This window comes from Aplosporella prunicola (genome assembly GCF_010093885.1).
Source record: "Aplosporella prunicola CBS 121167 unplaced genomic scaffold K452scaffold_13, whole genome shotgun sequence".
Lineage (NCBI taxonomy): Eukaryota > Fungi > Ascomycota > Dothideomycetes > Botryosphaeriales > Aplosporellaceae > Aplosporella > Aplosporella prunicola.
Genome location: NW_022983541.1, coordinates 771,097 through 796,435, shown reverse-complemented (window position 1 = coordinate 796,435; position 25,339 = coordinate 771,097). Strand labels below are relative to the sequence as shown.

The 25,339-nt window shown below is 56.3% G+C and overlaps 12 protein-coding genes across 12 annotated transcripts; 6 read left to right on the top strand and 6 right to left on the bottom strand.

Annotated features, from left to right (window-relative positions):
• Nucleotides 1-2,031: 2,031 nt before the first annotated feature.
• On the bottom strand, nt 2,032-4,023 carry K452DRAFT_287816 (uncharacterized protein). Its single transcript, XM_033540539.1, has 2 exons — nt 2,803-4,023; nt 2,032-2,680 (listed from the first exon to the last, which is right to left on the bottom strand). The coding sequence occupies exons 1-2, from the start codon at nt 3,739-3,741 to the stop codon at nt 2,315-2,317; spliced, it is 1,305 nt and encodes a 434-aa protein (XP_033397558.1). The 5' UTR covers nt 3,742-4,023; the 3' UTR covers nt 2,032-2,314.
• Nucleotides 4,024-4,385: 362 nt separating this feature from the next.
• On the bottom strand, nt 4,386-6,047 carry K452DRAFT_228404 (uncharacterized protein; the record flags this gene model as incomplete). Its single annotated transcript, XM_033536959.1, has 4 exons — nt 4,386-4,783; nt 4,839-5,363; nt 5,411-5,505; nt 5,554-6,047. The coding sequence occupies 4 exons, from the start codon at nt 6,045-6,047 to the stop codon at nt 4,386-4,388; spliced, it is 1,512 nt and encodes a 503-aa protein (XP_033397557.1).
• A 448-nt stretch (nt 6,048-6,495) lies between these two features.
• Nucleotides 6,496-9,182, bottom strand: K452DRAFT_326887 (uncharacterized protein; the record flags this gene model as incomplete). The annotated part of the gene is made up of 6 exons (XM_033544876.1): nt 6,496-7,655; nt 7,710-8,621; nt 8,671-8,818; nt 8,871-8,988; nt 9,043-9,071; nt 9,129-9,182. The coding sequence occupies 6 exons, from the start codon at nt 9,180-9,182 to the stop codon at nt 6,496-6,498; spliced, it is 2,421 nt and encodes an 806-aa protein (XP_033397556.1).
• A 461-nt stretch (nt 9,183-9,643) lies between these two features.
• On the bottom strand, nt 9,644-11,319 carry K452DRAFT_287813 (uncharacterized protein). The gene is made up of 4 exons (XM_033540538.1): nt 10,920-11,319; nt 10,737-10,799; nt 10,083-10,682; nt 9,644-10,026 (listed from the first exon to the last, which is right to left on the bottom strand). The coding sequence occupies exons 1-4, from the start codon at nt 10,937-10,939 to the stop codon at nt 9,912-9,914; spliced, it is 798 nt and encodes a 265-aa protein (XP_033397555.1). The 5' UTR covers nt 10,940-11,319; the 3' UTR covers nt 9,644-9,911.
• Nucleotides 11,320-12,270: 951 nt separating this feature from the next.
• K452DRAFT_298504 (uncharacterized protein) lies at nt 12,271-12,966 on the top strand (the record flags this gene model as incomplete). The annotated part of the gene is made up of 1 exon (XM_033542127.1): nt 12,271-12,966. One exon carries the CDS (start codon nt 12,271-12,273, stop codon nt 12,964-12,966), a length of 696 nt encoding a protein of 231 aa, XP_033397554.1.
• A 304-nt stretch (nt 12,967-13,270) lies between these two features.
• On the top strand, nt 13,271-14,434 carry K452DRAFT_271667 (uncharacterized protein). Its single transcript, XM_033539047.1, has 3 exons — nt 13,271-13,328; nt 13,386-13,482; nt 13,574-14,434. Exons 1-3 carry the CDS (start codon nt 13,326-13,328, stop codon nt 14,200-14,202), a joined length of 729 nt encoding a protein of 242 aa, XP_033397553.1. The 5' UTR covers nt 13,271-13,325; the 3' UTR covers nt 14,203-14,434.
• Nucleotides 14,435-14,808: 374 nt separating this feature from the next.
• K452DRAFT_227944 (uncharacterized protein) lies at nt 14,809-16,862 on the top strand (the record flags this gene model as incomplete). Its single annotated transcript, XM_033536927.1, has 2 exons — nt 14,809-14,909; nt 14,963-16,862. 2 exons carry the CDS (start codon nt 14,809-14,811, stop codon nt 16,860-16,862), a joined length of 2,001 nt encoding a protein of 666 aa, XP_033397552.1.
• Nucleotides 16,863-17,286: 424 nt separating this feature from the next.
• Nucleotides 17,287-17,754, bottom strand: K452DRAFT_298501 (uncharacterized protein; the record flags this gene model as incomplete). Its single annotated transcript, XM_033542126.1, has 3 exons — nt 17,287-17,413; nt 17,529-17,560; nt 17,674-17,754. The coding sequence occupies 3 exons, from the start codon at nt 17,752-17,754 to the stop codon at nt 17,287-17,289; spliced, it is 240 nt and encodes a 79-aa protein (XP_033397551.1).
• Nucleotides 17,755-18,241: 487 nt separating this feature from the next.
• On the bottom strand, nt 18,242-18,903 carry K452DRAFT_287808 (uncharacterized protein). Its single transcript, XM_033540537.1, has one exon. The coding sequence runs from the start codon at nt 18,869-18,871 to the stop codon at nt 18,632-18,634; it is 240 nt and encodes a 79-aa protein (XP_033397550.1). The 5' UTR covers nt 18,872-18,903; the 3' UTR covers nt 18,242-18,631.
• A 760-nt stretch (nt 18,904-19,663) lies between these two features.
• On the top strand, nt 19,664-21,242 carry K452DRAFT_358915 (uncharacterized protein). Its single transcript, XM_033546229.1, has 3 exons — nt 19,664-19,831; nt 19,974-20,760; nt 20,814-21,242. The coding sequence occupies exons 1-3, from the start codon at nt 19,769-19,771 to the stop codon at nt 20,954-20,956; spliced, it is 993 nt and encodes a 330-aa protein (XP_033397549.1). The 5' UTR covers nt 19,664-19,768; the 3' UTR covers nt 20,957-21,242.
• A 318-nt stretch (nt 21,243-21,560) lies between these two features.
• Nucleotides 21,561-22,601, top strand: K452DRAFT_250732 (uncharacterized protein). The gene is made up of 4 exons (XM_033538187.1): nt 21,561-21,697; nt 21,818-22,048; nt 22,120-22,214; nt 22,274-22,601. The coding sequence occupies exons 1-4, from the start codon at nt 21,688-21,690 to the stop codon at nt 22,304-22,306; spliced, it is 369 nt and encodes a 122-aa protein (XP_033397548.1). The 5' UTR covers nt 21,561-21,687; the 3' UTR covers nt 22,307-22,601.
• Nucleotides 22,602-23,408: 807 nt separating this feature from the next.
• K452DRAFT_250731 (uncharacterized protein) lies at nt 23,409-24,662 on the top strand. Its single transcript, XM_033538186.1, has one exon. The coding sequence runs from the start codon at nt 23,546-23,548 to the stop codon at nt 24,434-24,436; it is 891 nt and encodes a 296-aa protein (XP_033397547.1). The 5' UTR covers nt 23,409-23,545; the 3' UTR covers nt 24,437-24,662.
• The last annotated feature ends 677 nt before the right edge of the window (nt 24,663-25,339 follow it).

The window sequence follows — 25,339 nt, the reverse complement described above, 5'->3', positions numbered from 1 at the left end:
GGCTTTGCAGTGTGGTGGCAATGATTGGGAGGTTGATACCGTGCTGTAGGAGTGGTTTTATGAGCGAAGATGCCAAAGTGTGCGTGGTTGCTAGTGGGATTATGGTAGTGATGACGTTTGTCTACTCGATATCATGAAGACCAGCACACTCCACACACGGTGAAGCTTGAGCGCAGCAGTGAACCCAAACTTTAAGTTACGCGCTTTTGGGCGTTGTGGACATCGCGGGAGAGGGAATGCAGCGGAAAAAAGTAGTAGGGTTTTCCATCCACCTATTGTGATGTCAGATGTGGATGGAAGATGTTGTTCTGTTGTAATGCAGCGATGGCTGCAGGCAATGATATTTTCGTTGGGTTGCCGCAATGGTGTGAGCATTGTAGTCCTGTAACGCCTGCTTCAAGTTGAGTACTTGGCTTTAAACATGTCAATCTGACTGGGCGTGGTTTTGCTCTGTTTAAACCTAACAAAGGATGATTGGCTGGGCATGGCCAGGTATACGCTCTCTAAAGACGTATCATTCAACAACAGAAACCACACAGACTCTCCCCAAGCACACACATCGAGGCGGCACTGACCACTGTCTACAACAGCAGCCGGCTTCTCTACAAAAAGACGAGATTAGCGCACACCTTTGGGCATGGGAAAGCCAGCATGACCTCCGCACAAAAGATGACACGCTCAGTAAAAGCGAAGCTATCCCGTTCTTACCTCTTCAGGACTTGTGTTCATGTCATTGTGCTGTCCACTGGCCTGTCAAAGCCATCATGTCAAACACGAAGGCGATTAATGCAAGCCTATTCTCGATACTGTCGTTTATAGTATCTGTCCTTTAATTAGACGTATAATCATTTCTTGAGTTGTTGAAATGAATTATTATTATCTTTCATATATCAAGACCCTCAAGCCTGCTCGCTGGAGTTCCGCATCAAGTTTAAAACTGCATGGTTGGCATCGGCATGAGCTACTGACTATAGTCAGTGCTTGCGTGCTCTATCGGCGCTCACATTGCCCGCAGTCTTGCTGCTTGAGTATGCTGTCTTAGCAGGCGATATATCAATGGACTGCTGGGAAGCCTTTGAAAGGCATGTCCCTCAGTGTGCCTGTGTCTGCGATGCGTCGTGCGTTTGGGAAAATTGACGTTGTGTGGGCTTTTACTTGATCATTGATTTGGGAACTCGCTTGCTAAATGGGATGGTGGCGTATTTGAATGTTGTCGTGGCAGTCATACTTAACTACCTAGTGTCTCGAGCTCTACCGCGAACTGCCAGAAAACATACTGCCAAAAAAAAAAAAAAAAAACCCTTCCCTTCTCCTGCAGGCCAAAACCCCCAGAAAGTACCACAGCAAGACTTTTCCAGCCCATGCTCTTACCCCCTACACACAAGGCTTTCACCCACCAAGTCTCTCAATTCCGTTCACTACAAACCAGAACCCATCTAATCAGTACCTCACCCCATCAACCACAGCTCTACATCCCAAGCTCTCGCACTCCAACTCGACAAAGCTGGTGCGAGCATGCCGTCCTTGCGCATCGAGCACCGCCCGCTCCGCGAGCCCGACGCTGTCTGTCGTCACTGGTGGTTTGGAAGTGAGGTGGGGCTCCGACGATTGTATGGAAGGAGTGGGGGCGTGTTGTACATGGATACGCATCACGACACACCAAGTGATGTTCATGCATCTGTGTTGTCGATCTCAATCGATGCTGATCTCTAGCGCTCGTTAATTTCGTCTGAAAAGTTGAGTCGTCGGACTCGCACAAGGCCATATCCGCAGCGACGACTCTGTCGTCGTCCTACTTGCGCGGCATCAAAGCCTAGCTTCGCCTTCTAGAGGTCCTCGGCCAGCGCGTCCGCAATAGCGGCAATTAGAAATACGGCGAAGCAGTGAATAACAAACAGTGAGGTATTTCCTAACAAAATGAAGCAGCGAATAACAGAATAGAACTTCCGCAGACGAGCAAAACCGATACCTTCAAGCCACTTACACAGACAGACAGACAGCACAGCTAACAGCCACAATGATCATGAAAACCTCAGTCATGTATTTGATACCATAACGGCGTGCTCGCCATGCAGAATGATTTGGCTACCGGAGACATCACGGCCAGCTTTTGCGGTATGCGGACATGAAGTAAACGAGACGAGACCTACGAGACGATGCTCCGACCTAGACCTAACGACACGACATCAAGTGAAAGCCCAGCTCTACCCAGCCCAACCAGCCCAACCAGCCCACAACAACCAGAACAAACCCACAACCACCACAGCACCTCACTCATCAACAGCCCCTCACACCCACACTCACCCACTCCCCCCTACCGCCGAATAGCCAGCTTCCGTCCAATATTCCCAAAGCACACCGTGCTGCAAAACAGCACACTAGCGAACCAGGTTGCGGCGCCCAGCCCCTCATAGCCGGCCTCGGCGCTCCAGCCGCCCCTACCCGCATCCGCGCCACCAGCACTATCCCTCAAGCCCACATTCAGGGCCTCGACGATAGGCGGGCTGGGCACGCCAAACATCTCAGGGCCTAGAAGGAGCACTACGGCTGTGCCGGAGAGCCCGACGGCCGTCGAGAGAGTGAAGCCCGGTTTGGAGCGGTCGAGCAGGTACCACAGGGCGGGGTTGACGAGGGCGAGCGTCAGCGACACTTGCAGCGTGGATTGCCAGGGGAGGCGGCGCTGGGGGAGAAATTAGCTCGCGGACGGATAAAAGGGACGGAACGGGACGCGTGGGTGGTGTGGTGTCAGGAGACGGCCGGTCAGGAGAGTGTGATGCGGGGTGAAAGTAAAAAGCAACTCACAATAGCAAACGCAATGCCGACGAACGCACCCACGCTCCGGACCACCCGAATCCAGTCGTCGGTAGCCTCGCCCGCCTTCCGCTTCCGTCGTTCCTCCTCCTCCACCACCGCCGCTGACCTCTTCTTCTTCTTCGTTTGCTGCGCTGCCGCCTCCTCGCTCGCCCCCTCCCACATCACGTCGACCCAGGGCAGCAAGCTGCCCAGCGCCACGCCCGCCACGCCCCAGAAGACGAGGTAGCCCCAGTGGCCGCGCGGGATGCCCTCGACCCGCACCGGCGAAATGTGCCGGTTATCATGCAAATGGCTCACAATGACACCATAAGCCACGCCAAAGACAAACAGCGCCGCGGCGCGGGCCGCCAGCGGGAGCGCCGTCGCCGCCGCCCCTCCCCCGCTGCTCGAAGTCGTGCTCGTCGTCCGCAGCAGCGAGCCCGGCCGCGCCCTCTCCTCGCCCTTATCCGCACTCGCAGCCACTGCCGCCGGCCCCCTCGCTCCGTTTGCAACCCCGCTCGCCGCCGCGCGCAACTGCTCCCAATCGAGGTCCGCGGCGCCCGCACCGCCGCGCTCGCTGCGCGCGGGCGTCTCCGCCCCCGTGCCCCACGGCGTCGCGGGCTCCGACTCGCGGCCCCCGTCCCCCGTCGTCGCCTGGTATATGCCGAAGAGGGCGCCGGAGGTGAGGTTGAGGATGCTCTTTGAGCGGGAGGGCGGCGGGCCGTCGGCGTCGCTGAGGGCGGAGCTGCTGCCCTGCCGGGCCAGGCGCGCGTCCAGCTGCGCCGCTAGGCTCGGCCCCGGCCCGTCGTACGCGTGCTGCTGTCCTTGCCCGGGCGTCGAGGGGTGCGAGTACGAGTGGTCGCTGCCTGATGCGGGGGTGAAGTTCAGGTCGAAGGGTCGGCGGGGGAGGGGCCGAAGGATCTGCGGCGAATCGTCGTTGCCGGACATGATGGTTGGTCGTGTTTACAGTAGTGTATGGGTGTGTGATAGGTGTGAAAAGATGGATTGGTCAGGCTGTCAGCTATTTGAACCACGGCCGTCGTATTCGTGTGCTGCTGTGATGTAAAGGTCCACGGATGACGACGGGATCACTCTCGGCGGAAGACCGCACGTGCGGCGGCGGCGCGGTGACGGGGCTTTTATGCTTGGGTCGTCGGGCTCGGATTGGCTTTTCCGTCACGAGTTTTGCAAAGAGGAGATGGCTGGAAGGCTGGAAGGCTGGAAGGCGGAGTGTGGGGAACGAGCAGCCGCAAGCCGCATTTGTTGAGGGCGAGCATGTGAAAGCGACAGGGAGCTTCGACGAATCGCGCACGCTCCAAATGTCCTTTGTCTCGCGGATCATTCCATCCCGTCTCACGTTGCAGCCCAACAGCTTCGCATATCGTGGATTTCATATTTTGACAGGGTCAAGACTGCTAGCCAACGCCTGCCGAAACACACCAACTTTTTGCATCGTCTCCTCTCTACTCTCTAGCCCTGGCCCGACAAAGCAAAAGAAATGGCCCATCATATCGTGGAGCCTCGTCATGCCGTTTGCATTAACCCTAGTTACTCTTCCCTGCGCTCCCCCTCTCCTTCATGCACCTCGCACTCTAATCCTCCGTGGGCGTGAGCGTCGTGCCGGCCACAATGTTGGCCCAGCCAATAAGACGCCAGTGCTTCTCGATTCTCCGAGAAAGTGCGACCTTTTCGCCGATCTCGGTACACGCAGGGCTGGTCAGGGTCAGGCGGGCCGCATCGGCCTTGACAGCCACAACCTTGGCGCCCGTCGCGGTACTGCCAATGTTGACCATGAGAACCTCGTTCTTCGCGAGCTTGGCGACCTTGGCTTGCTTGCCGTCGGCCGTCTTGACACCCAGCAGGCGGCGCAGCAGGAAGTAGTTGACCTCGAGCTCCGTGTAGATGGCGGGCAGGTGGCCACGGAGACCCAGAACGAAGCCGACCAGACGATCGGCACGGCAGAGCGTGGGGTCGACGCGGGTACCAACACCTAGTGAAATCGTTAGCGTTGAACGGGTCGTACCGCGAACGCGCGTCAAACATACCAATCAGACCACCGGGAACAGCAAACTTAAGGTCGTTGTGCTCGGCGAACAGGGAGACAACCCTGCTGAAGATGGGCTTGGCCTGGATCTTGCCCTGCTCATCCTTGGTGACGATACCGGGCCTGATCTCAATCTCGTCGCCGAGCTTGAGCACACCAGTCAAAATCGAACCACCGGCGACACCGCCCTTCAGCTCCTCAATCTCCGCACCGGGCTTGTTGACATCGAACGACCGAATGACAATCATGTGAGGCTTCGCCGTGAAGTCGCGCACGGGGACGGGGATCTTGGTGACGAGGTACTCGTTGACGGCGTCAATGTTGAACTTGAGCTGGGCGGAAATGGGGATGATGGGAGAGCCGTCGGCGACCGTGCCGCGAATGAACTTCAATATCGACTGGTAGTGCTGGTCGGCGCCCTCTTCCCTCATGAGATCGACCTTGTTCTGCAGGATGATGATGTGGTTGAGCTTCATGATCTCGATGGCAGCCAAGTGCTCAGAGGTCTGGGGCTGAGGGCAAGTTTCTGGCCTTTCGTCAGCGCTGCTCAATATCCAGCTCCAAAGCACATACCATTTCCGGCGATGAGCAGAAGCGCCGCGTCCATGACTGCGGCGCCCGAAAGCATAGTGCTCATGAGAATATCGTGACCGGGGCAGTCGACGAAGCTGTTCCAGTCAGCATCCGCGCCTCTCAACGGCCTCTTGAGCACTCACGAAACGTGTCTGAGCAGCCTGTAGGTACCCTTGCAGCCGTCGCGCTCGCATGGCGGGTCGACCTCCTTCTCGCTCTTGAAACTCCGGTAGCACGTCGGGCGCGGGCATTCCGGGTTGTCGCACTTGTAGACCTTGGCGTTGGCGTAACCCAGCTTGATGGTGATGTTGCGCTCGAGCTCGTTCTTGAAACGGACCGTCTGGACGCCCGAGATGGCCTTGACGACGGTCGACTTGCCGTGAGCGACGTGTCCGATGGTGCCAATGTTGATGGTGGCCTGGCGCGCGATGATGTAGTCGGTCAGAGGGTTGAGGGTCGACACGTCGAGGTTTTCGGGGTTGGGCTGGGGCGGCAGCTCGGGCCTCGCTATCGCAGGCGCTGTGGGCGCGGCGGGCTTCTTGAGCGCAGACTTGGGCTTCTTCTCCTGCACCTGCTCCTCGACCTCCGAGTCCTGCTGGAGGGTCTCATCGTGCTGAACGTCCGAGTCGGAATCCATCTTGGCGGCGGGCTGCAGACTTTGTTGAAAGGCGAGGCTCGGGGCCGGGTTGCGCAGCGTCGGTCGGTCGGAGAGGTGAATGGGTTGTAGGAAATTCCTTTTGAGGTTTCTTGAGGTCAGAGTCACCCGCTGCACAACCTTCGCCCCACGTCAAAAAGTCAATGCGCAGCACCTAAGCGACGCCAAGCCCGCATCACCTCGCAACTCTCTGCATTACATTAATTACTTGGTCTCGATGCTCTACAAAATTCGACCAAACCCGCAAAGTGGAGAGGACGCGAATAAAAGACCGGGTGCTGCCGACATTGACAAAAGAAACAGATGTTGAAAGCAGGACGGGTATACAACGGACTCAGACTTCATCATCCTCCCGCATCCAAATAAGACACAAGCCAAAACTCCGCCAAAATGGCTGACTATCGACAACGTGCAATCTGCCTCGCTCCCCTCAGACGTCGTGCTTGAGCTTCGTCGGCGTCTCCAGAGGAGGCTCCAGCGCAGGGATGTCGCTGATCGTCTCCTCGATGTATTCATTAGGCCCAAGTACAGGGCTGAACGCCTCGACCTCCTCGATCATCTCCTCCTCTTCCTCTTCCTCCTCGATTATTAATTCCCCGCTCTGTCGTCCCTGGATGCTCGTGCTCCTGCTACCACCATCGCTCCTCGATCTGCCCCTGCTGCTGGGGCTACCTTGAATGGGGTTCATGTTGAGCGCTGGGCCCTTGAACGGCGTGCGCTTCCGCTTCGCAAAAAGAACTCCAGGCGATGGCGGCGGGAGGGTCGCAAAAGCTGCAGCGGACTCGGCTTGTGTGGCGCGGACGAGGCGGATGTTGGAAGGGAACGTGGAGCCCGTAGGCGTGGCTGGGAGAACTTTGACAGACTGGTGCGGTGAGCGGCCGTGATTGCTTCGAATGGAAGGTGAGACTAGAGAAGCCGAAGACGTGGAGCTAGCCTTGGAGTGTGAGTGTACGTGGTGAATGCTACGGATTGATGATACGGATGAGGAAGTCGACTTGCGGCCGCGGAGACCGGCAGAACTACGACGATACGACGAGCGCGGCGTCAAGGGGGACGGCGAGAGCGAGGTTCGTTTGTTGGAGCCGGTGCTTGCCCTAGTTTGGATCCGAGGGCGCTGAGGGTAAGTTTGGAGATTCTCAGACTGCGGACGCTCCTTCGGGGACAGCGCGGTCGTGCTCAGCGTGTTCGCTTCAGATGGCCTCCTGGTGTCATCTGACTTGGTGAGCTTCCCCGAGTTGGCTTTCGGGGATTTGCTGCTTTTCGAACCTGGTGATCTAGATCTAGCACGCTTTGCAGATTCCTTAAACCAATGTTTGACCGCTGCCAACTGAGCCAAGAACGGCTGTTGGTACTTCCTCCGTCGCTTTGATGGCACAAAGCCGTTCGGACCAAGGAGTTCGGGATTGGTCGTGACGACGTGCAGCATGCTGCTGCTTCTGCGCGAGCGGGAGTATTCCTTCGGCGGTAGGGGTGGGCGCTGCCTGCTGATCGACCTATTTCTAACTCTATCCTTTGCCGGCGGAGGAGGCTTCTCCTCCCCCGGCGATCGCGCAGCTTCTGGGACGAGCGGAAGATCCGAGCCGCCTCCAGCTGCTCTATTGTTAGTGGTAAGAGCTCTCATCCAGAGTATAAAGATTGTCTTACAGCTTGAAGCTTGTCGGTGCATGTTTCGTCCTCGGCTTCTGGGTGGTTCGGAGAGACGAGGCACGGGCGTCTCACCTTCGTCGATTTCCCTAATCGTCGGTGCAAGTCGGTCGAGTCTGCTGCTAGCTGCACTTAGTCGACGCAAGCTCTTGGCTTCGGCCTCTCGTTCCTTTCTTTTGCGTTCGCGCCTCTTCGCTTTACGCTCTTCTTTTTCTATGAGCAAGGCCCACCATCCGGCCAAGCTGTCACAACGCTGAGCCAACACACTCTCAATGACTTGGTCTATGTTCACACCAGCACTGCGCATCCGCTCCAGCGTCTCTTTCTCCAAGTCTGTGGAGAACGCAGCAGGCTGTTGAAGCTTGAGGATTTCCTGTTGCTTGGGCGCGTGTTCGGCGAGGAACGGATGCTGGAGAATTTCGGATAACGCCGGACGAAGGAGTGGTCGCTTCGACAGAAGCTGCGTTATCAGTTCTTTTGCTTGTTGCGGCATATGATCCGGGTAATTCGGCTCCTCTTTGAGGATTCTTGACTTGGTGACGTTCTCATCGTCCTCGTCGAAGGGCAGCTCTCCGCACAGCAGCGCATAGAGAATGATACCCAAGCTCCAGACGTCAACCTTTTCTCCGCCGTATTTCTCTCCTTTGAGCATCTCTGGCGCGCTGTAGCAAACCGTTCCACACCATGTTTGCAGGTAGTTTGATTTGCCTTCATACTCGCGCGTGAAACCGAAATCCACCAATTTCACGTTTCCATGCTTATCCAGCAGAATGTTCTCGAGCTTCAGATCGCGATGCACGCAAGATTTGCCGTGGACGTAGGTGACGGCACCGACGAGCTGAGTAAAAATCTTCTGCACCTTGGCCGGCTCCATGGGCCCGGTCTGCAGAAGGTGGTTGTACAATTCATCTCCTGAAAACACATCAGCTCTCGTCGCCGCAGTCAGACATTGCACGCATACCAGGACAGTATTCCAGGACCAGCCAAACCAGAGTCTCGGTCACGATGACTTCGTAGAGCCTGGCAATGTGGGGATGCAAAAATTGGCGGTGGTGGTGAATCTCGCGGGCCAGGTTGGAGTCATTCTTGTTGGCGGACTTGAGGACGACCTATGGAAGCCCTTCAGTATGCAGATTCGGCGCGATTCGGCGGCGTACGGACCTTGGATCCATTGGTGAGCTTGTGGGACGCGAGATAGACTTTGCCGAACGAGCCCTTTCCTATGAGGCGGCCGAGCGTGTAGTTTCCAACGGTGCGGAGGTCCTTGGACGAGAATTCGCTGCGCGGCTAGGTGAGCTGGAGTGGATGAGGACGTGGACATGTGCCGGCTTACTCAAGGAGCTCATTGTAGGAGTTGGTGAGCTGCGGGTCAAGGGCGTCAGTGTGGGCGAGCGAGGCCGGGGCTTGCGGGCGACAGACCTTGGTCCTCTGGGCTTGCAGCTCGGCCTGGTTTCTGGCAGTGACTGGGGGCATATGTTCTGCGGCTCCTAGATCACTGGCGCTTCAGCAGATCGCAGCATGTAGGCCCAAAAATACGCGGGCGGACCGGAGGGCTGGGCGAGGCGGCGGGGGCGGCAGGCTGGGGTCAAGTCTGCGGATGCGAGAGCGGAACGGCAGCGATGGTGAAGTTGCGCGTCAGTCGAAGACTGGGGGCGAGGAAGCGGTTAGCGGTGGGCAGAAAGGCGGCATGCTGCTGTTCAGATCCAGATTCAGATGTGCATCTCCTGAGCCGTGGTCATTGCCTCCATGCGCTCGTAATGCCCACCGACCCGCCGGCCTCATCATTGGCTCGCTGCGCCTGAACCTGGTCGCACATCCGCAATCCATACGCTCTGCGGCATCGCGCATGCCGGCCCCCCGGGTCCCAGCGTGTATCGGCATGTCACTTTGTGGGCGCAACCAAACGTCAACCCTCGCCCGCTGTCTCTCGTCTAGTGCCGTTTCATTCTACCACCCGGGGCCTTAATCCCACCTCGCTCGCTCGTGCCGCCAGCCCTGCGCACGTCCGCACCACGTCGGGTAACCAAATTCATTTCATAGTACAGGGCAACAAAACATGGAGCGGCTCCCCCGCCCCTCTAGGTAGCGCGCAAACAAAAGAAAAATCGCTCATTTGTCTTCTGGTGCTGTACAATCCGGCGTGCACACGCCTGCTTCGTCCAACCCCGTTCGCTTTCCTCCCCGCCCAATTACTCGATCCGTCTACTGCCTCTCGTTCATCCGGACCTGGGGACGGCCGCTGGACGGGTTCTTGGCCGCAGCCGAAACCGGCGGGTTGTAGACAAGCTGCCTGGTCTTGATGGTGGACCACTTGTACCTAGATTTCGACCCGAGTCAGTAACTGCATCTCTCTCTCGCTCGTCCTGTACGCACCTCTTGACCCAGATGCTCAGAGCGAAGAGCGTGGTGCCAATCGCCAGAACCTTCCAGCCCATCTTCTTGCGGTCGTCCATCTCGGGCTCGGCGGTCCAGTTGAGGAACTCAACAACGTCCTTGGCCATCTGCGAGGTCGTGGCAGGGGTTTCGTCCTCGTACTCGACGAGACCGTCGAACAGAACACGACCCATGGCAATACCGGTACCGGGGAAGTAGGGGTTGAAGTTCAGGCCCTCCTGGACAACAGCGCCCGCAGGGGGCTCGTCAGGGTAGCCGGTCAACAGGCTGAAGATGTAGTTGCAGCCACCGTGGCGGGCCTTGACCATCAAGCTGAGATCGGGGGGCAGAGCACCGTTGTTGGCGGCGCGAGCAGCCTCGTCGTTCTTGTAGGGGCTGGGCATGTAGTCGGAGAGCTTTCCCGGGCGCTTCTCGATCTCACCCTGGTCGTTGGGCTCGGTGTCGTATTCGTTCTCCTCGGCAAGGGCCTTGGCCTCGTCGGTGGTCATCAGGGTACCGACAAGAGCCCGGTAAGGCACACGCTGGAGGGAGTGGCAGGAAGCGCAGACCTCACGGTAGACCTGGAAGCCACGGCGGAGACTGGGCGAGCGTCAATCGCAAGGGGCTATGTAAGCTTGACGGCAAGAGACTTACGCCTGGTGGTCGAAGGTCTTGTTCCACTTGGCATGCTCCCAAGGGTACTGAGTGGGGTGGAGACTGCGAGGTGGGTTGCATTAGCCGGGTTGTTGCTCGCGGTTGTTCGGCTGGAGCTGAGGTCCGCTCGTCCAGGTCGACCATGGACCGCATCCATCAATTCCGTTATTCCGCGCGACTCACCCTTCCTCCGCCGGAGTCATGGCGTGCACATTGCGACCGTAGAGATGGTAGTACCAGCCGATGGAACCGATGGCGACGGCGGTAGCGGCGGAGCCAGCGAGGGTGTTCTTCCTAGAGGCGGCTTCCTCGGCGGCACCGGAAGAGGTCGAAGCGGGGCGCTACGGGATCGCAGGGTCAGCTACAGCTCTCGCAGCAAGCAATTGATGATGGCCCCGCGATGCAGGCTGCGGCGTAGGCAGATGGGATGGCCGGACGTACAGCGCCGATTCTGCTGGCAGAGTTGCGGGCGGCGGCACCGACGGTGCGCGCCGAGCGGAGGCTCGATCTAGCCAACATTTTGATCTGAAGCTGGCCGAGGACCGGCAAGGAGAGGGTGTTTGGAGGGGAGAGGCAATGGAGCGGTTGGCGTTGCGGGTTACGGGGAGATGGAGTCGAGTGGTCGTTTGAAATCTCGCTGAAGCTGGCTGGCCAATCACGATCGCCTTATGAAATCCAACTCGAGCCGCTTGCTCGAGCTTCCCGCTACCCAACGTCAACTCCCCACGCTCTGCCACCGACTGCCGACTGCGTCGAACCACCGGGAAAACTCCCCCGCATCTGTCTCCACGCTCTGGCGAAGTTGCACGCTGCAGAGCGCCTCGTCGTGTCTCTCCGGTGCCTGTCACCACAAACCCCATCCGTCACACCCCTGCACCCGGGTCAGCGGTGTTTCCTATACCGATCAGGACCGGCCGAGGTGCATTTGACGCCAGCATTTGAGCTACATGAGGGCCATTGGCGTCAGTAGCTGAAATGCGCCACCGTTTTGAGCGTGAGAGCTGAACTGGCTACCTGGCCAATCACGGAAACCACGAATCATGCACAGTTTCGGCAAGAATCGGAGTTGTCTAACCTCCTGTCAACTTTTGATATTCACTCAACTTTTGATATTCACTCAACTTTTGATATTCACTCAACTTTTGATATTCGCACATGTTTTGAAAGGCCCATTTCAGTAAACAATCTCAATTGACTGTGGCAAGCTTAACCGCATAAGTCTAGACCTAACACAAACCTTTTGGTTCGACAAAGGATGTGGCCATGGTGGAGCATCTAGGCTGTTCTCGATTGTTAACTTCTCTAAATACAGTACTGTGGCTGATCTTCACAAAGAAACCTGGATACAAAGACTTTATATCTACATGTGGCATTGCCAACTATGCTTTTGACATTGTTCTGTTTCTTTGGAAGTCTCAACTATATATTCTTAAGCGGCACATCTGTTATTTCGTCAAGACTCACAGCGTTCACAGACGAACTACCCCATCACCTTCACTACCAACAAAACTTTCAACTATCACCAAAAGTCAACATGTACGCCGCAACTATCCTCCTCTCGATCCTGGCTGGCCAGGCTGTCGTTGAGGCTGCTCCCCACGCCGCCCTGACCAAGAAGCCGTACCACCTCGCTCCTCGTCAAAATGGTGAATATTCTACTACACCTAAGCCAAACGGTGTCAGTATCGTCACCAGTACCATCACTGTCACCGTTCCCCCGAGCTCGGAGCGTACGTTTACGAGCACGATTCGTCATACTGTGGTGGTCGCCCCACCCCTTCCTACAAGTAGCGTCACTCCTGTCACGCCTGTTGCGCCGGTCACGCCTGTTAAGGCGGTCACGCCTGTCCTGTCCTCTGTTACGCCGGTCACGCCGATCACGTCTCACTTGACTTCGCACACTCCCACTTCGGCTCCTAAGCCTACTTCGACCCCTCAACCCACGTCGAGCCCAAAGCCCACTTCGACCCCTAAACCCGCTCCACCTCCTGAACCCAAGCCTACTTCAACCCCAAAGCCCACTTCTACTCCTAAACCCGCTTCGGATCCTGCACCCACTGTGACTCCTAAGTCCACTTCGAACCCTCAGCCGACTACGACTCCTAAGCCGACTTCGACGACGCACAAGCCGGAGCCGACCACATCGACGTTCTCCAAGGGAAAGCATTGCCCTTTCCCTTACCCTGGCGAGAGGTGCAGCGAGCCAAAGCATACCACAGTGCTCAAGTAGACTGCTAGAATATAGCACAGCTTGGTTACCCGGAGTGCCTTTATGCAATCGCCAGTAGTTTTGCTGATACGATGTTTAATATAAATGCCTCTACATAGTTAGGAGAATCAAATATAAACCTTTCGCCCAATGTGCGCGCCGCCTTTAATGTTGTGACTTTGATGAACGTTGATTTGCCCGCGGGACCAGCGCCCCGGACCGCGCTGGCGGAAAGGCGGCAGGCGGTGTCATTCTGCCGCCCGTCGTTTGGGCGCTCCAGCGCCTAGGTACTTACCGTTTGAGCCAGATCACCACATCACCACCATCGCAACGCAACAACCTGCCACTGCAAAAGTTGCGGACTAGGTAATCGCGCAAACATGGTAACCTACAGCTTCCCCGACCTCCTCAAGCCATGCCTGTTAGCTAACACCTCGCAGAACTCTCTCTTCAACTCCGCCCTGCGGCAATCCACGTCAATACGCAAAGACCTCGATGCCTTCGCCGAAAGCAGCTCTCTTTCGCCTGCCCTCCTAGGTAGGTAATTCCGTGCTCGAGACCTGGCGCGCAAACCGCATGCGCGCGCCCATTCGGCGCAACAGCAGCTCACGCTCACACCCATACCTAGGGCAGATCAACGCGTCCCTGACGTCGTTCAGCCGCACCATCGACGACTACAACCGTCTCGCGAAGCAGGAGATGGTCGCTGCTAAGCAGGAAAAGGCATATGAGCGCATCAAGAACTTCCGCGGCGAGCTCACCGATTACCGCGAGCAGTTCACGAAGCTCAAGCAGGAGAATGACGAGCGGCAATCGGTACAAACGCGCGCAGAGCTCCTCGGCCGCCGGCCCCACCACACCAGCACCCCGGAAAACCCATATGCTGCTACCAGTGCGGCGCAAAACTCACCCTGGCGGCCTTCCTCCGGCGCAGGGCCCTCATCGCTCGGCGCTGGACCTGGCGACTACACGCGCGAGGCGCACGCGTTCCGCGAGCAGTCATTCATGTCGAGCACGAATGCGCAGTTGGACGAGTTTCTGGAGCGCGGACGTGCCGTGCTGGGCGACTTGGGGGACCAGCGCGAGATGCTCAAGGGGACGCAGCGGAAGCTGTACAGCGTAGCGAATACGTTGGGAGTGTCGGGCGATACGATTCGCATGGTGGAGAGGCGCGCGAAGCAGGATAAGTGGATATTTTGGGGAGGGGTGGTTGTGTTTTTTGTCTTTTGCTATTTGATGCTGAAGTGGTTGAGGTGAAGAGGGTAGGGCCATGGGGAGGAGTGGAGAAATGGCAGTTTTTACTTCTTCGCGGTTGCGGGTCTGCTCTTAGCGCGGCGTCAGGGTTGGCTTGGGCTTGGACTTTTGGGATCTGGGATAGCGAGGGCCTATAACATAGTAGAGTTTGTCGATCGAATGATGGGCTCGAACAATGGGCGCTGGCTGCAGACTACTGCCATATACCTTAGGCTAAGCAAGTTTGATCTCTACCACTACAGGCCAACTGCTTTGTTGTTAAAACGTATATTTTTCACTTTTAATTCCTATTTAAAAACACTATTCCCCGCGCCCTGACCCACCTTCGTCGGGAAGCTGGAAGCTCGGTGGAACCTGTCGATCTGCAACTCCCGCTGCCTCATCTTCGACAGTCGGTTTGTGGTACTCGTGCCCAGATTCCTTTACTTCTCCGAGTGGACCGCTTGCCCCGCTCCGCTTCCCGGGGATCTGCAGAGTGTTGCCGTCAGGACCGAATTTGGCCGGCGCGACCTGTGTTTATTTACAGCTCATGAACGCCAAGGCAGCAGAGCTACCTTGAGCTTTCTTTGCGCACCCTTGCACTCCCATCAACTTCCTGCGCGCGCAGCCATGACGAGTCTTTCCGAGGCCGACACGGCGCAGCTGCAGGCCCACCTACAAACTGCCGTCACTGCGTGCACGGAACGCTGCCTCTACCAGTCGGCCAAGTGGTAAGCTGCGCTCTCTTTTCTCCCCCAAACAAGCCAGGCCTCACACTGCTCAGGGCCGCCGAGCTGCTGAATTCCTTCCAAACAACCGACCTGACGTATGGTTCAGACACCGATGCCGATTCGCCCGTCTCCGACACATTCCCCGCCAAAGAACAATACCCTTCTGATCCGGTCGAGGCTCACCTAGAAGCCAAGGAGCTCCACAAGTTCCTTCTTGCAAAAACCTACTTTGACTGCCGCGAGTATGACCGTTGCGCAGCTGTCTTCATACCGCCAAGCGTGGTTTCCGCCGCGTCGATAGCGACACCAGCGTCTTCGCAATCCCAACGAAGTAAGCCGTCGCAAAAGGGCAAGACCAAAGCTACAGCCGCCTCGGAGCCGAAACCGGTGAGCCGTTCGTTCTCAGGCCTCAGCCAAAAATCTCTATTCCTGGCATTGTACGCCAAGTACATGGCGGGGGAGAAGCGGAAAGATGAGGACAGCGAGATGGTATTGGGACCTGCGGACGGAGGCGTGACAGTCAATAAAGAGCTCAACGGCATTTTGAGGATCCTAGAAGATTGGTTCGCAGAACGGCATGCTAGCGGCAAAGAAGGCACGGGTTGGTTAGAGTACCTCTACGGCATCGTCTTGGCAAAAGGCAAGAATGAGGAGATGGCCAAGAAGTGGTTCATTCGCAGTGTACATCTGTACCCGTATAACTGGGGAGCGTGGCAGGAGTTAGCCTCGCTGATCGGTTCGGTAGAAGACCTGAACCTCATCACCGAGCAACTGCCACAGAACCTCATGACCTTTCTCTTTCACATCTACACCAACCAGGAGCTATACCAATCAACCGACCATATCCATAACGAACTCACGCAAGTCCAGGGAATCTTCCCCAACAGCGCATTCCTCAAGACGCAGCGCGCTCTTCTATACTACCATTCGAAAGATTTTGAAGAAGCCGAATCCATATTCTCCTCCCTGGTCACCAGCGATCCATACCGCCTCGATGCGCTCGACAATTACTCCAACATCCTATATGTCATGTCATTACGACCCAAGCTCGCCTTTGTGGCCCAGATCGCCACAGCCGCCGACAAATTCCGCCCAGAGACCTGCTGCGTTGTGGGCAATTACTACTCGTTGAAGTCGGAGCACGAAAAAGCCGTCATGTACTTCCGACGCGCCTTGATTCTTGACCGGAATTTCTTGTCCGCCTGGACGCTCATGGGACACGAATACGTCGAGATGAAGAACACGCACGCGGCGATTGAGAGCTATCGGCGCGCCGTTGACGTCAACCGCAAAGATTATCGTGCCTGGTACGGGCTGGGCCAGACATACGAGATGCTAGAAATGTACAGCTACGCGCTATTCTACTTCCAGCGCGCAGCGTCGCTGCGACCGTACGACCCAAAGATGTGGCAAGCGGTGGGCAAATGTTTCGGTGAAGTCGGCAAGCTTGCGAACGGGATCCGCGCGTACAAGCGCGCTCTCGTGGCAGGCAGCTACTACGAAGGCGGCGCAGGCGGGAGCAGTTTCGGCAGTGCAGAGGGCCTGGGCAGCGGCGTGCTAGACCCCGAAACGCTGTACCAGATCGCGCTGCTGTACGAGCGGCTCGACGACCGCGAGGAATGCGCCGCGTACATGGAGCTCTGTCTGGCGCAGGAGGAAGGGCCGGAGCCGGACGGCGTGGATAGCAGCCAGGGCGAAGGGAGCGAGCCGCTGGGCGTGGGCGTCACGCCTACGACGTCTAAGGCGCGCATGTGGCTGGCGCGCTGGGCTTTCTTCAACAAGGACTACGAGCGCAGCTCGACGCTTGCGCATGAACTGATCCAGGACGGGGTGGATGTCGAGGACGCCAAGGCGCTGCAGCGGGATATCAGGGCGCGGTTGGAGAGGGAGAGGGACGAGGGGCAGAGGAGAGCGGTCGAGGAGGTGGAGCGCAAGTTTGGTAGGAAGACGTAGTAGCGTTTGCGGGTGAGACTATCTCAAATACTGCTTGGCTCCCGTCTCAGAGTAGCGGCCTGTTCGATGTTGATGTATTCCTTTCTGGGCCATGGCCAGAGCTCGCCGTGTAGCTTGTAGGCGCCCTTGGGTTTCTTCAAAGTTGGACTTGGGTAGAAAAAGCAGAGGGCTCGGGAGCCGATGCTGTTGGTGAAACCTTCTAGCGATTACCGCGATCATAGCCGTCGAGTGGGTGTAGGCAAGCGGATTCTTAGGAGTAGAAGGAAAAGAGCTCCCAGAAGCGCGAGCACATCGTCAAGGACGGTGGTGGCAGCATGAGACCTTTTCACAACAACACATTCATCGCCACGCCATCACGTGCCCATATCATCCTCATACACTCCTCCTCGACTCCCAGCACTTCAAACTTCAGGCATCTAGTTAACTAGCGATGGACGTCGCGAATGCCCGGATCCTCATAGATCTCCAGCTGCCGGTGCCCGCGCCGCAGCATGTACTCTATGGCAGCGAAATCGCGCTTTTCGATCGCGAGGTTCTTCTCGAATTCCTGTCTGCTCGTGATCGTTGTCAATATCAAGGCTTCTTTCATTAGGTAGGTAACCACCACTGCCTTCTCGTTCTTCACGTGAAGGCTGTGGGCGCTGTGTATGTGTAGTGTGTACGCACCTCGCGAAGGCCCGGAAGTGCGGCCGCGTTTCCTGGTGCGGCGTCAGCGCTGTGCGTGCGTGCGTTTGATTGGTTTGGTTTGGTTTGAGTTGGGTTGGGTTGGAGTGTGTGGTTTGGGGCTTTGGATTTTGGTGGGAGGGCTTACGAGGGGCTTTTGCCGCGTTGCGCGGAGACATTGGCGGTACAGGGCGAGGACGTCGCGTTGGAGGCCGGAGAGACGTGCCATTGGGGGTGCTGGTAGGGAGGATGTTTTTTTGGTGGCGGGTGTTATAGGCAGGTACGCTTATCGCGGCTGTAAGGCGTAGGTGGTCGGAGTTAACGGTCGGAGGCGGCGGAGCTGCGGAATGACGCGGGCTGTGGGGAAGCTTGCCTATTGTAGGTGGTGGGAGCTATTTTGGTTTCGTTTAGTGACTACAGGTCTACAACTCCATTTCTTTGTTCTCTCAATATTTCACGTTTAATGCCCTATGTTTTATGTTTTATGCAGGACGAATGCAAACACATCGGCAGAGGATATTGCGTTTTGAAAATAAATAATAAAAATAATTATGATTAGAATAGAGCACACAGAAGAGCACACACACACGTACTCCCAAACGATGCAGTGGGATTTCAAGGTGACAGCAGTAGCCAGCCAGACAGGCAGGCAAACAACCTAACAAATCCCGCCAACCGCACACACCCACGCGGCCACTTACACGTCTCCCGTCCCCCGGACATCACCATAGTGGGACGGATCCAAGGACCAAACTTGCAGGGAGTGGTACTGGTGCGGCGTCGTCGTCGTCCACTCAGCAGATGAGACCAATTAGTCTCCCACTCATGCATCCACCCGTTCACAATATGATCACTAAATATTTAACAAATTTGTTTTTTATTATTTTCCCCATTTTTTGCCTCCACATTTTTGTTACCTAGGTTTAACGTTTTTTTGTGTTTTGTCTTTTATCTTCTCCTTCCGCTCATCTTACAAAGGATTGAAGTAGAACCCAACAAAGGAAAGAAAAAACACCAGAAACCCAAAGGACACCTTCTACTCACCAGTTTCTACTGCTTGTCGTGCAAGTCAGTCGGTGCAGCTAGCCAGGGCCTCTTACCCGAGCCTAACCTTCCGCCCAGCACACGAAGCAGCCGCCGCCCTCGTGTCCACATGCCCTGCAGCGCGTGTACCACGTATCGGGGTTGCGGTAGCCGCACTGGCAGCAGCGCCAGGGAATGTTGCGGCTGTCCACGGGCGCCGCGGGCTGCTCGTTAGCATCGGCGTGCGCATGGTTGCCGTGGTTGGCAGCGGCGTGCGTGTGCTTGTTGGGGGGAGACGTGGTCTTGGAGACGGAGTTCGTCATGTTTGCGGTTAGAGTGTGTACGGTCGTCGTGTGTGTGTGCAGTTTGTGCGTGCTCAGTAGCCTGTGTGCTTGGTAGCTTGCGTGCTTCCTTGCTCGCTGTCTGCTGTGTGTTGTAGACTCGATGGTAATTGCGAGGTATTTATACCGCCTCGGCACAGCATTGTAAGTGAACAGATGCGGTATTGTTTTCACACACACACCTGCTCAGCCATCACGTCTGACAAAATAACCAGGAATCAACAACCAACCGCTGATCAGTCTCCTTAAAATCCATGACTCCTTTGGGCTCTTTCTTTACTGTCTTCCTCCCTACCTGTTTGATTGCCTGACTAGCTGCGTCGCAATACCGCGGAGGATCAAAGCCTTTAAGCATAGCGACGTGAACAGCGGTTGGCTACTAAAAATTGAAGAGACGGCTTAGCGGAAGGTGTTTCGAAAGCTTAAGCGCAGTGGTGAGGGTGTTAAAAAAAGACCTAGACGAGGGAATTGACGGGTATAAACATGAGCACGAGCAAGTAGAGGGACGATAGTGATATCGAGTACGTGAGTAATATTGATAGACGTGAGTTTAAGGAGGCCTCAAAGACTCAGAGGACCGACTGAGCGGCGATGACGACGAACCCAGCGAAGATGAGGTGAAAAAGACTTAGAGCAGTGATGAAGAAGGAATGACCGAGGGAAGATGGTGTTTTGTATGGATTCGTCATTATCTGATAAGATGGCTTGGCATCGGAGCTTCGGCGCCAGTAGATGCGGTACCTATGGAAGCACCTAAGCTCTATCCCGCTGCCTCAGCACCTCTCAACTCACGACCGCCCATCTCCTCCGTCGTCCTCGCGTTCTATACCACCAACTGTCGCCTTTTTCGCCACCAGCGCGCACATTGCATCCCTCGCCATGGACAGGCTAAACCGCATGCTCGCCGCCGCCCAGGGCATGAGAGAAGGCGGCCCAGCTCAAGTATGTCGTCAACGCCTCCGCGAGCTCTCTCATCGCGAATCATGACCGGAGAGCGCGACCCTTTTCCGCCCTCGCCGGCAGAATGCCGCCTGTCACTTGTTGCTCCCGCAAACGCATTATACTGATACAAGCTGCTTTTCAGGATACCAACCTCATCGACAACTCCGAGACCGTCTACATATCCTCGCTCGCGCTCCTGAAGATGCTGCGGCACGGCCGTGCCGGTGTGCCCATGGAAGTCATGGGACTGATGCTGGGCGAGTTTGTGGACGACTACACGGTACGGGTAGTAGACGTATTCGCGATGCCGCAGAGTGGAACGGGAGTCAGCGTTGAGGCGGTAGACCCCGTATTCCAGACGAAGATGATGGACATGCTGCGGCAAACGGGACGGCCGGAGACGGTGGTGGGATGGTACCACTCGCATCCTGGCTTCGGGTGCTGGTTGTCGAGCGTCGATATCAACACACAGCAGTCGTTCGAGCAGCTGACGCCGCGCGCCGTCGCCGTCGTCGTCGACCCCATCCAGTCCGTCAAGGGCAAGGTCGTTATCGACGCTTTCCGCCTCATCAACCCCCAGACTCTCATGATGGGCCACGAGCCCCGCCAGACCACCTCCAACTTGGGCCACCTCAACAAGCCCTCCATCCAGGCGCTCATCCACGGCCTCAACCGCCACTACTACAGCATAGGCATCAACTACAGGAAGACGGGCCTGGAGGAGAACATGTTGATGAACCTGCACAAGCACGTCTGGACTGAGGCGCTCGAGATGACCGACTTCAAGCACGAGGGCGAGCGGAATAACGAGAAGCTGAAGAAGCTCGTCAGCCTGGCAGAGGGCTACGAGAAGCGAGTGAAGGAGGAGACGGAGCTGACCAAGGAGCAGCTGAAGACGCGATACGTCGGCAAGGTCGACCCGAAGAAGCGTACGTTGCATCTAACTGCTTCCTCTAGTGAATTGCCACTGACAAATCAACAGACATCGAGGACGTCGGCCAGCAGCTTATCGAAGACAACATCGTCTCGGTCTCGCGGCAGATGATCGACAAGGAGGCATGCCTGCCCAAAGCCAAGGAGGCCGGCGAGGCAGACGGCGCCATGGAGGTCGACGACGAGCTATGATTTATTCATGCATGATTCCTCAGCAGCTTCTTCTGGTTCGCGTGTAATGTACAGGCAGGCGGTGGGCAGGCGGGCAGGCGGATTGGCCCGCGAAGAAAGGTTCAGCGTGCGTGCACCAGGATAGACAGACGTCTTAGCACGGAATGAATGAAATGGATGACTTGGTGGCTACTTAGGAGCTGCCTCTATGTCAAGTATAACGGCAGGGAAAGAGGCCAGACAGGCAGAGAGTAGCCAGTCGGCGGTCTCTAGACAGAGCTTTGGCAGTTTAATCTACTCGTTGACCTATCTGCCCATGCACTTGTAGAAGTATCGTCCACGATCAGTACACCCGCACACACTAAAGCACACAGTTTCAACAAGCCCAAGCACAAGAAGTTGTCGCCTGTGCTCAGGAATCGTACATCAATCACCAGTCGCGGCCACAAAACACCACATGCACGCACACACAATAACGACCCGGCGCGAGCGCGCAGCTCCCAGTCCCGTGGTAAATCCGAACAACGGTTGGCCGTTGGATGGAGGTTGGCGCGGAGCTTTTCCGCTCCCGCTCCCCGCGCTTTCTGGAATGACTGCACCGACTTTCTTTTTCTCGACCGCGACACCACCACCTACACTCGACAACAACGCGCGCGCGTACGCACTTTCTTGGGTAGCTCACGGACTGGACCGGACCGGACCGGACGCAGAAGTAGAAGCAGAAGTAGAGGCAGAAGGAGAAGGACGTCACGATGCTGCTCTGTGAGTCTTTTCTGCGATTCTTACCCGTTTGATCTTCCGCGCAGCAATGCGCTGGTCCAGCACTCGCTCCTCTCGCACCCGTCCTCGGTCGCGCACAAGCTAACACGCCCTCCCACACAGTCTGCCCCGCCTGCAGCAACACGCTGACGGTGTCGCGCGTGCCGGACGCAGCCATCGCTGACGGCGCGCCCGACGCCCACCTGCGCGGCAAGAATCGCTTCGAGTGCCGCAGCTGTCCGTACCAGTATGTGCTGGATAGGCGGTATTACGAGCGCAAGGCGATGAAGCGCAAGGAGGTTGAGGATGTGATGGGTGGGAAGGGCGCGTGGGATAATGTCGATAGGGTTGATGGTATGTTTATGTTTGTGCGTGGATGGGGTGTAAGAGTGCTGCTGCTGATGTTGCTTGTTTGTCTCTCACAGCGCAATGCCCCCGCGACGGCTGCGGCGGCGACAAGGCCTATTTCTACCAGATCCAGATCAGGTCGGCCGACGAGCCTATGACACAGTTCTTCAAGGTGCGTTTACACACCTGCTTTTCCCTTGCCTTTTCACCGTCTAACCGCACAAACAACAGTGTACCAAGTGCGCGAAACAGTGGCGAGACTAGTCGTCCCACTCTTTTCGGTGCGACTACTACAATCACAACTGCAACTACAGCCTTTACTTCAGCATGGCGATGGCGAAAACGAAAAACGGAGTCAAGGTTCTATTCTCTTCTATTCTGCATGGGTGGGTGAGTAGGGTTATGGGCGTTTAAAGGAAATGGATAGAAGGAAGGAAGGACAAATAAACCATCCAAGGAAAGGAAAAGCAGTTTACTCAACACAAGCAAGCAAGCTCGTATCAAACATAAAGCAACTAAAGCCCGCGAAAACGGCAGCGCCACCAGGGCAGCAAGAACCCTCTCCTCTCGTCCTCCCTCGGGCGCAGCCGCGCAGCCCCACGAAGTGATCCGACACGCGTGACATATGTTGCCTCCATCGGGACGAAGCTGTTCCGGAACCATAACATGTCGAACATGCGCGAGCTGTATCGTGCGCGAGCTGTATTGGGTAGAAAAGGAATACGCGGAGCCCAAGAAGGGGCAAACCAAAGGAAGGGAAAGAAGGGCAACAAGGAAGAAGACGCAGACAACGAGGTAAGTGGATTGAAATCTAATACGAGACAATGATGATTCAACTCCTCCATTGAGCAGAATGCTAGCGTTTTTCGTTATGTAACGAAGATGGTGGTTGAATTTAAATATGGCGGGAAGGCCTGGCTGAGACTGTGACTTTTTATGTACGACGCAGTGCAATGCAAAGCAATACAATATAACAGCTTATATACGACTCCTACCCAGGTACATACTTGCCTCTACGGATTAGAAGAGGTAGGTTTACTCAATGATATATATATATTATTATAAGCCGCAAGCTGCATTTTAGCGCGGTGCGCTATTGCTAGCAGAATAATTCCCTACGAAGAAGATTGCGCGATTGCAGTTTAAATTCTGCATGCATGATGTAGTGGTTTCCTTTCCGACAAGGAAAAAACGCAATGGACAGAGTATGGTCCGTTGCTAGCAACATGTCCCCCGCCATATGTATTGTACATAATTAGCGGCGGTTGCGGTGCGCCAGCTTCCCCACAACCAGCCAGCTAGCTTACTTCGTACTGTAAGCTACTGTAGCTTGTCAACAACAGCTCTCCACAACAACAACAACAACAACAACGACGACGACAACAACGACGACGACATCAACACCAACACCAACATCAACAACACCGAGCAATCTCAAAAGCAATTCCCGCATCTAAACTACCTACCACGACCGCCAAACCCACCGCCCACCACAAAACAAGCATGAGCGAAGCAGCGCACGTCCCCAAAACCAGAGACGCGCTGCACGTCGACGCGGCGGCCATAACGGCGCTAGAACCGTACCTGCCACCAGCAGCACCCACGTCTAGCTCCAACGCATCCACGCCCACGAAACCATACACGACGCTCACGTTCGCCACGTCGCTCGACAGCGCACTCGCGCTCGCTCCCGGCACGCAGACGCTGCTCTCGGGCCCTGCGTCGAAAGCAATGACGCACCACCTGCGCTCGCGCCACGCGGCCATTCTCGTTGGAGCCGGGACCGCGCGCGTCGATGACCCGAGTCTGAATTGTCGTGCTGAAGGTGTTGGGGGCTATGGTGGGGAGGGCTTGGACGGGCAGCCGAGACCGGTGGTCGTGGATCCGAGTGCGGGGTGGGATTTTGGTGATGATGGTGATGGTGATGGTGAGGGAAAGGGGAAGATTGCAAAGGTGTTGAAGTTGGCGTTGGATGGCCGTGGTCGCGCGCCCTGGGTTGTCGTGCGTGAAGGGACGGCTGTCCCGCCAAAGCGGCGCGCGCTGCTTGAGCGGTGTGGAGGGCGCTACTTTGCGCTCCCGACAGAGAATAACGAGCCAGGTGGGCGCATTGCGTGGAAGGCGATATTAGCTCTGCTAGCGCGTGAGGGGATTAGTAGTGTAATGGTGGAGGGCGGGGCGGGAGTTATTAATGCGTTGCTAGAGCCAAGCAACGCGGGCCTGGTGGATGCCGTGGTCGTGACGCTGGCGCCGACATGGTTGGGTGAGGGTGCAGTAACCGTGGCGCCTGGAATTAGAAGGGATGAGGGTGGTGGAAGGATTCCAGTTGCGCGGTTGAGGGATGTGCAGTGGTGTCCGTTGGGGGAGGATGTGGTACTTTGTGGTAGGATGCGGTAAGGCTGAGGCTTGCATCTTATTGTCTGTGTCTATGGTACAGTAGCATGCTAGATGCTCGGATATCAGGTCATCCGGTACGAGAGCCTAGGGTGTCGGCTTCGAAATGGGCGGAAAGCAATCCTGACAGCCACAAGTGAAGCTGTCATCGCAGCCTTGCTTCTCGCGGCCCATGATGCGCGCCACGACTTTCTCCGCCTTAGCCCTAATATTGGTACAGACGCCCGCCTGGATAGTTTTGCGCACGAGGCATTTCTTACAGCAACAACCAAACATACCATTGCAGACGCCCCTAACTATGTTAAAGCAACAATCCATACATTCACAATCACGGCTGCCATCGCAGTCATCTCCATACGGGGACGAATCGATGCAGATCTCAGCGCTGTCAAGGCGTAGCTGCGCCATGGGCGCGAAGAAGTCGTCGACACCGCGGGAGTCGCAGATGGGTTCATTCCAGTCATCATGGTAAAGCTGGATGTGAATAGTCAGGCTCTTCATATTGCCGCGGGCTGCAAGCTCATCAAACAGATACTTCATCTGGGTCGTGAAGTTGCTGTGCTCACACGCGAAGCGGAGCGCGTTGTCTGGGACTAATCTTTGGAGATCGTACTCATTCAGGTCGAGATCTGCGGACGTCGATTCACTGGAGCGCATCAAGCGGGCGCATGTCGCATGCGCATTGGTGTATCTCAGTGAGAAGGGCGAGTCGTTCATCTCACAGACTGGGACCTGAAGGCTACGAACGAGCTTGTCGAGTACCTCCAGGTCTTTCGTTGGGGCTCCATAAAAGACAGGAGGCTCTTCGATCTGCAGCGGTAGGTGAAGGTTTAAGTGGCGGATGCAGGTGAAGTCAAAAGGAGTACTGTTTTGCTTGAACTATTTTGTAATTAGCATGGGAGAATC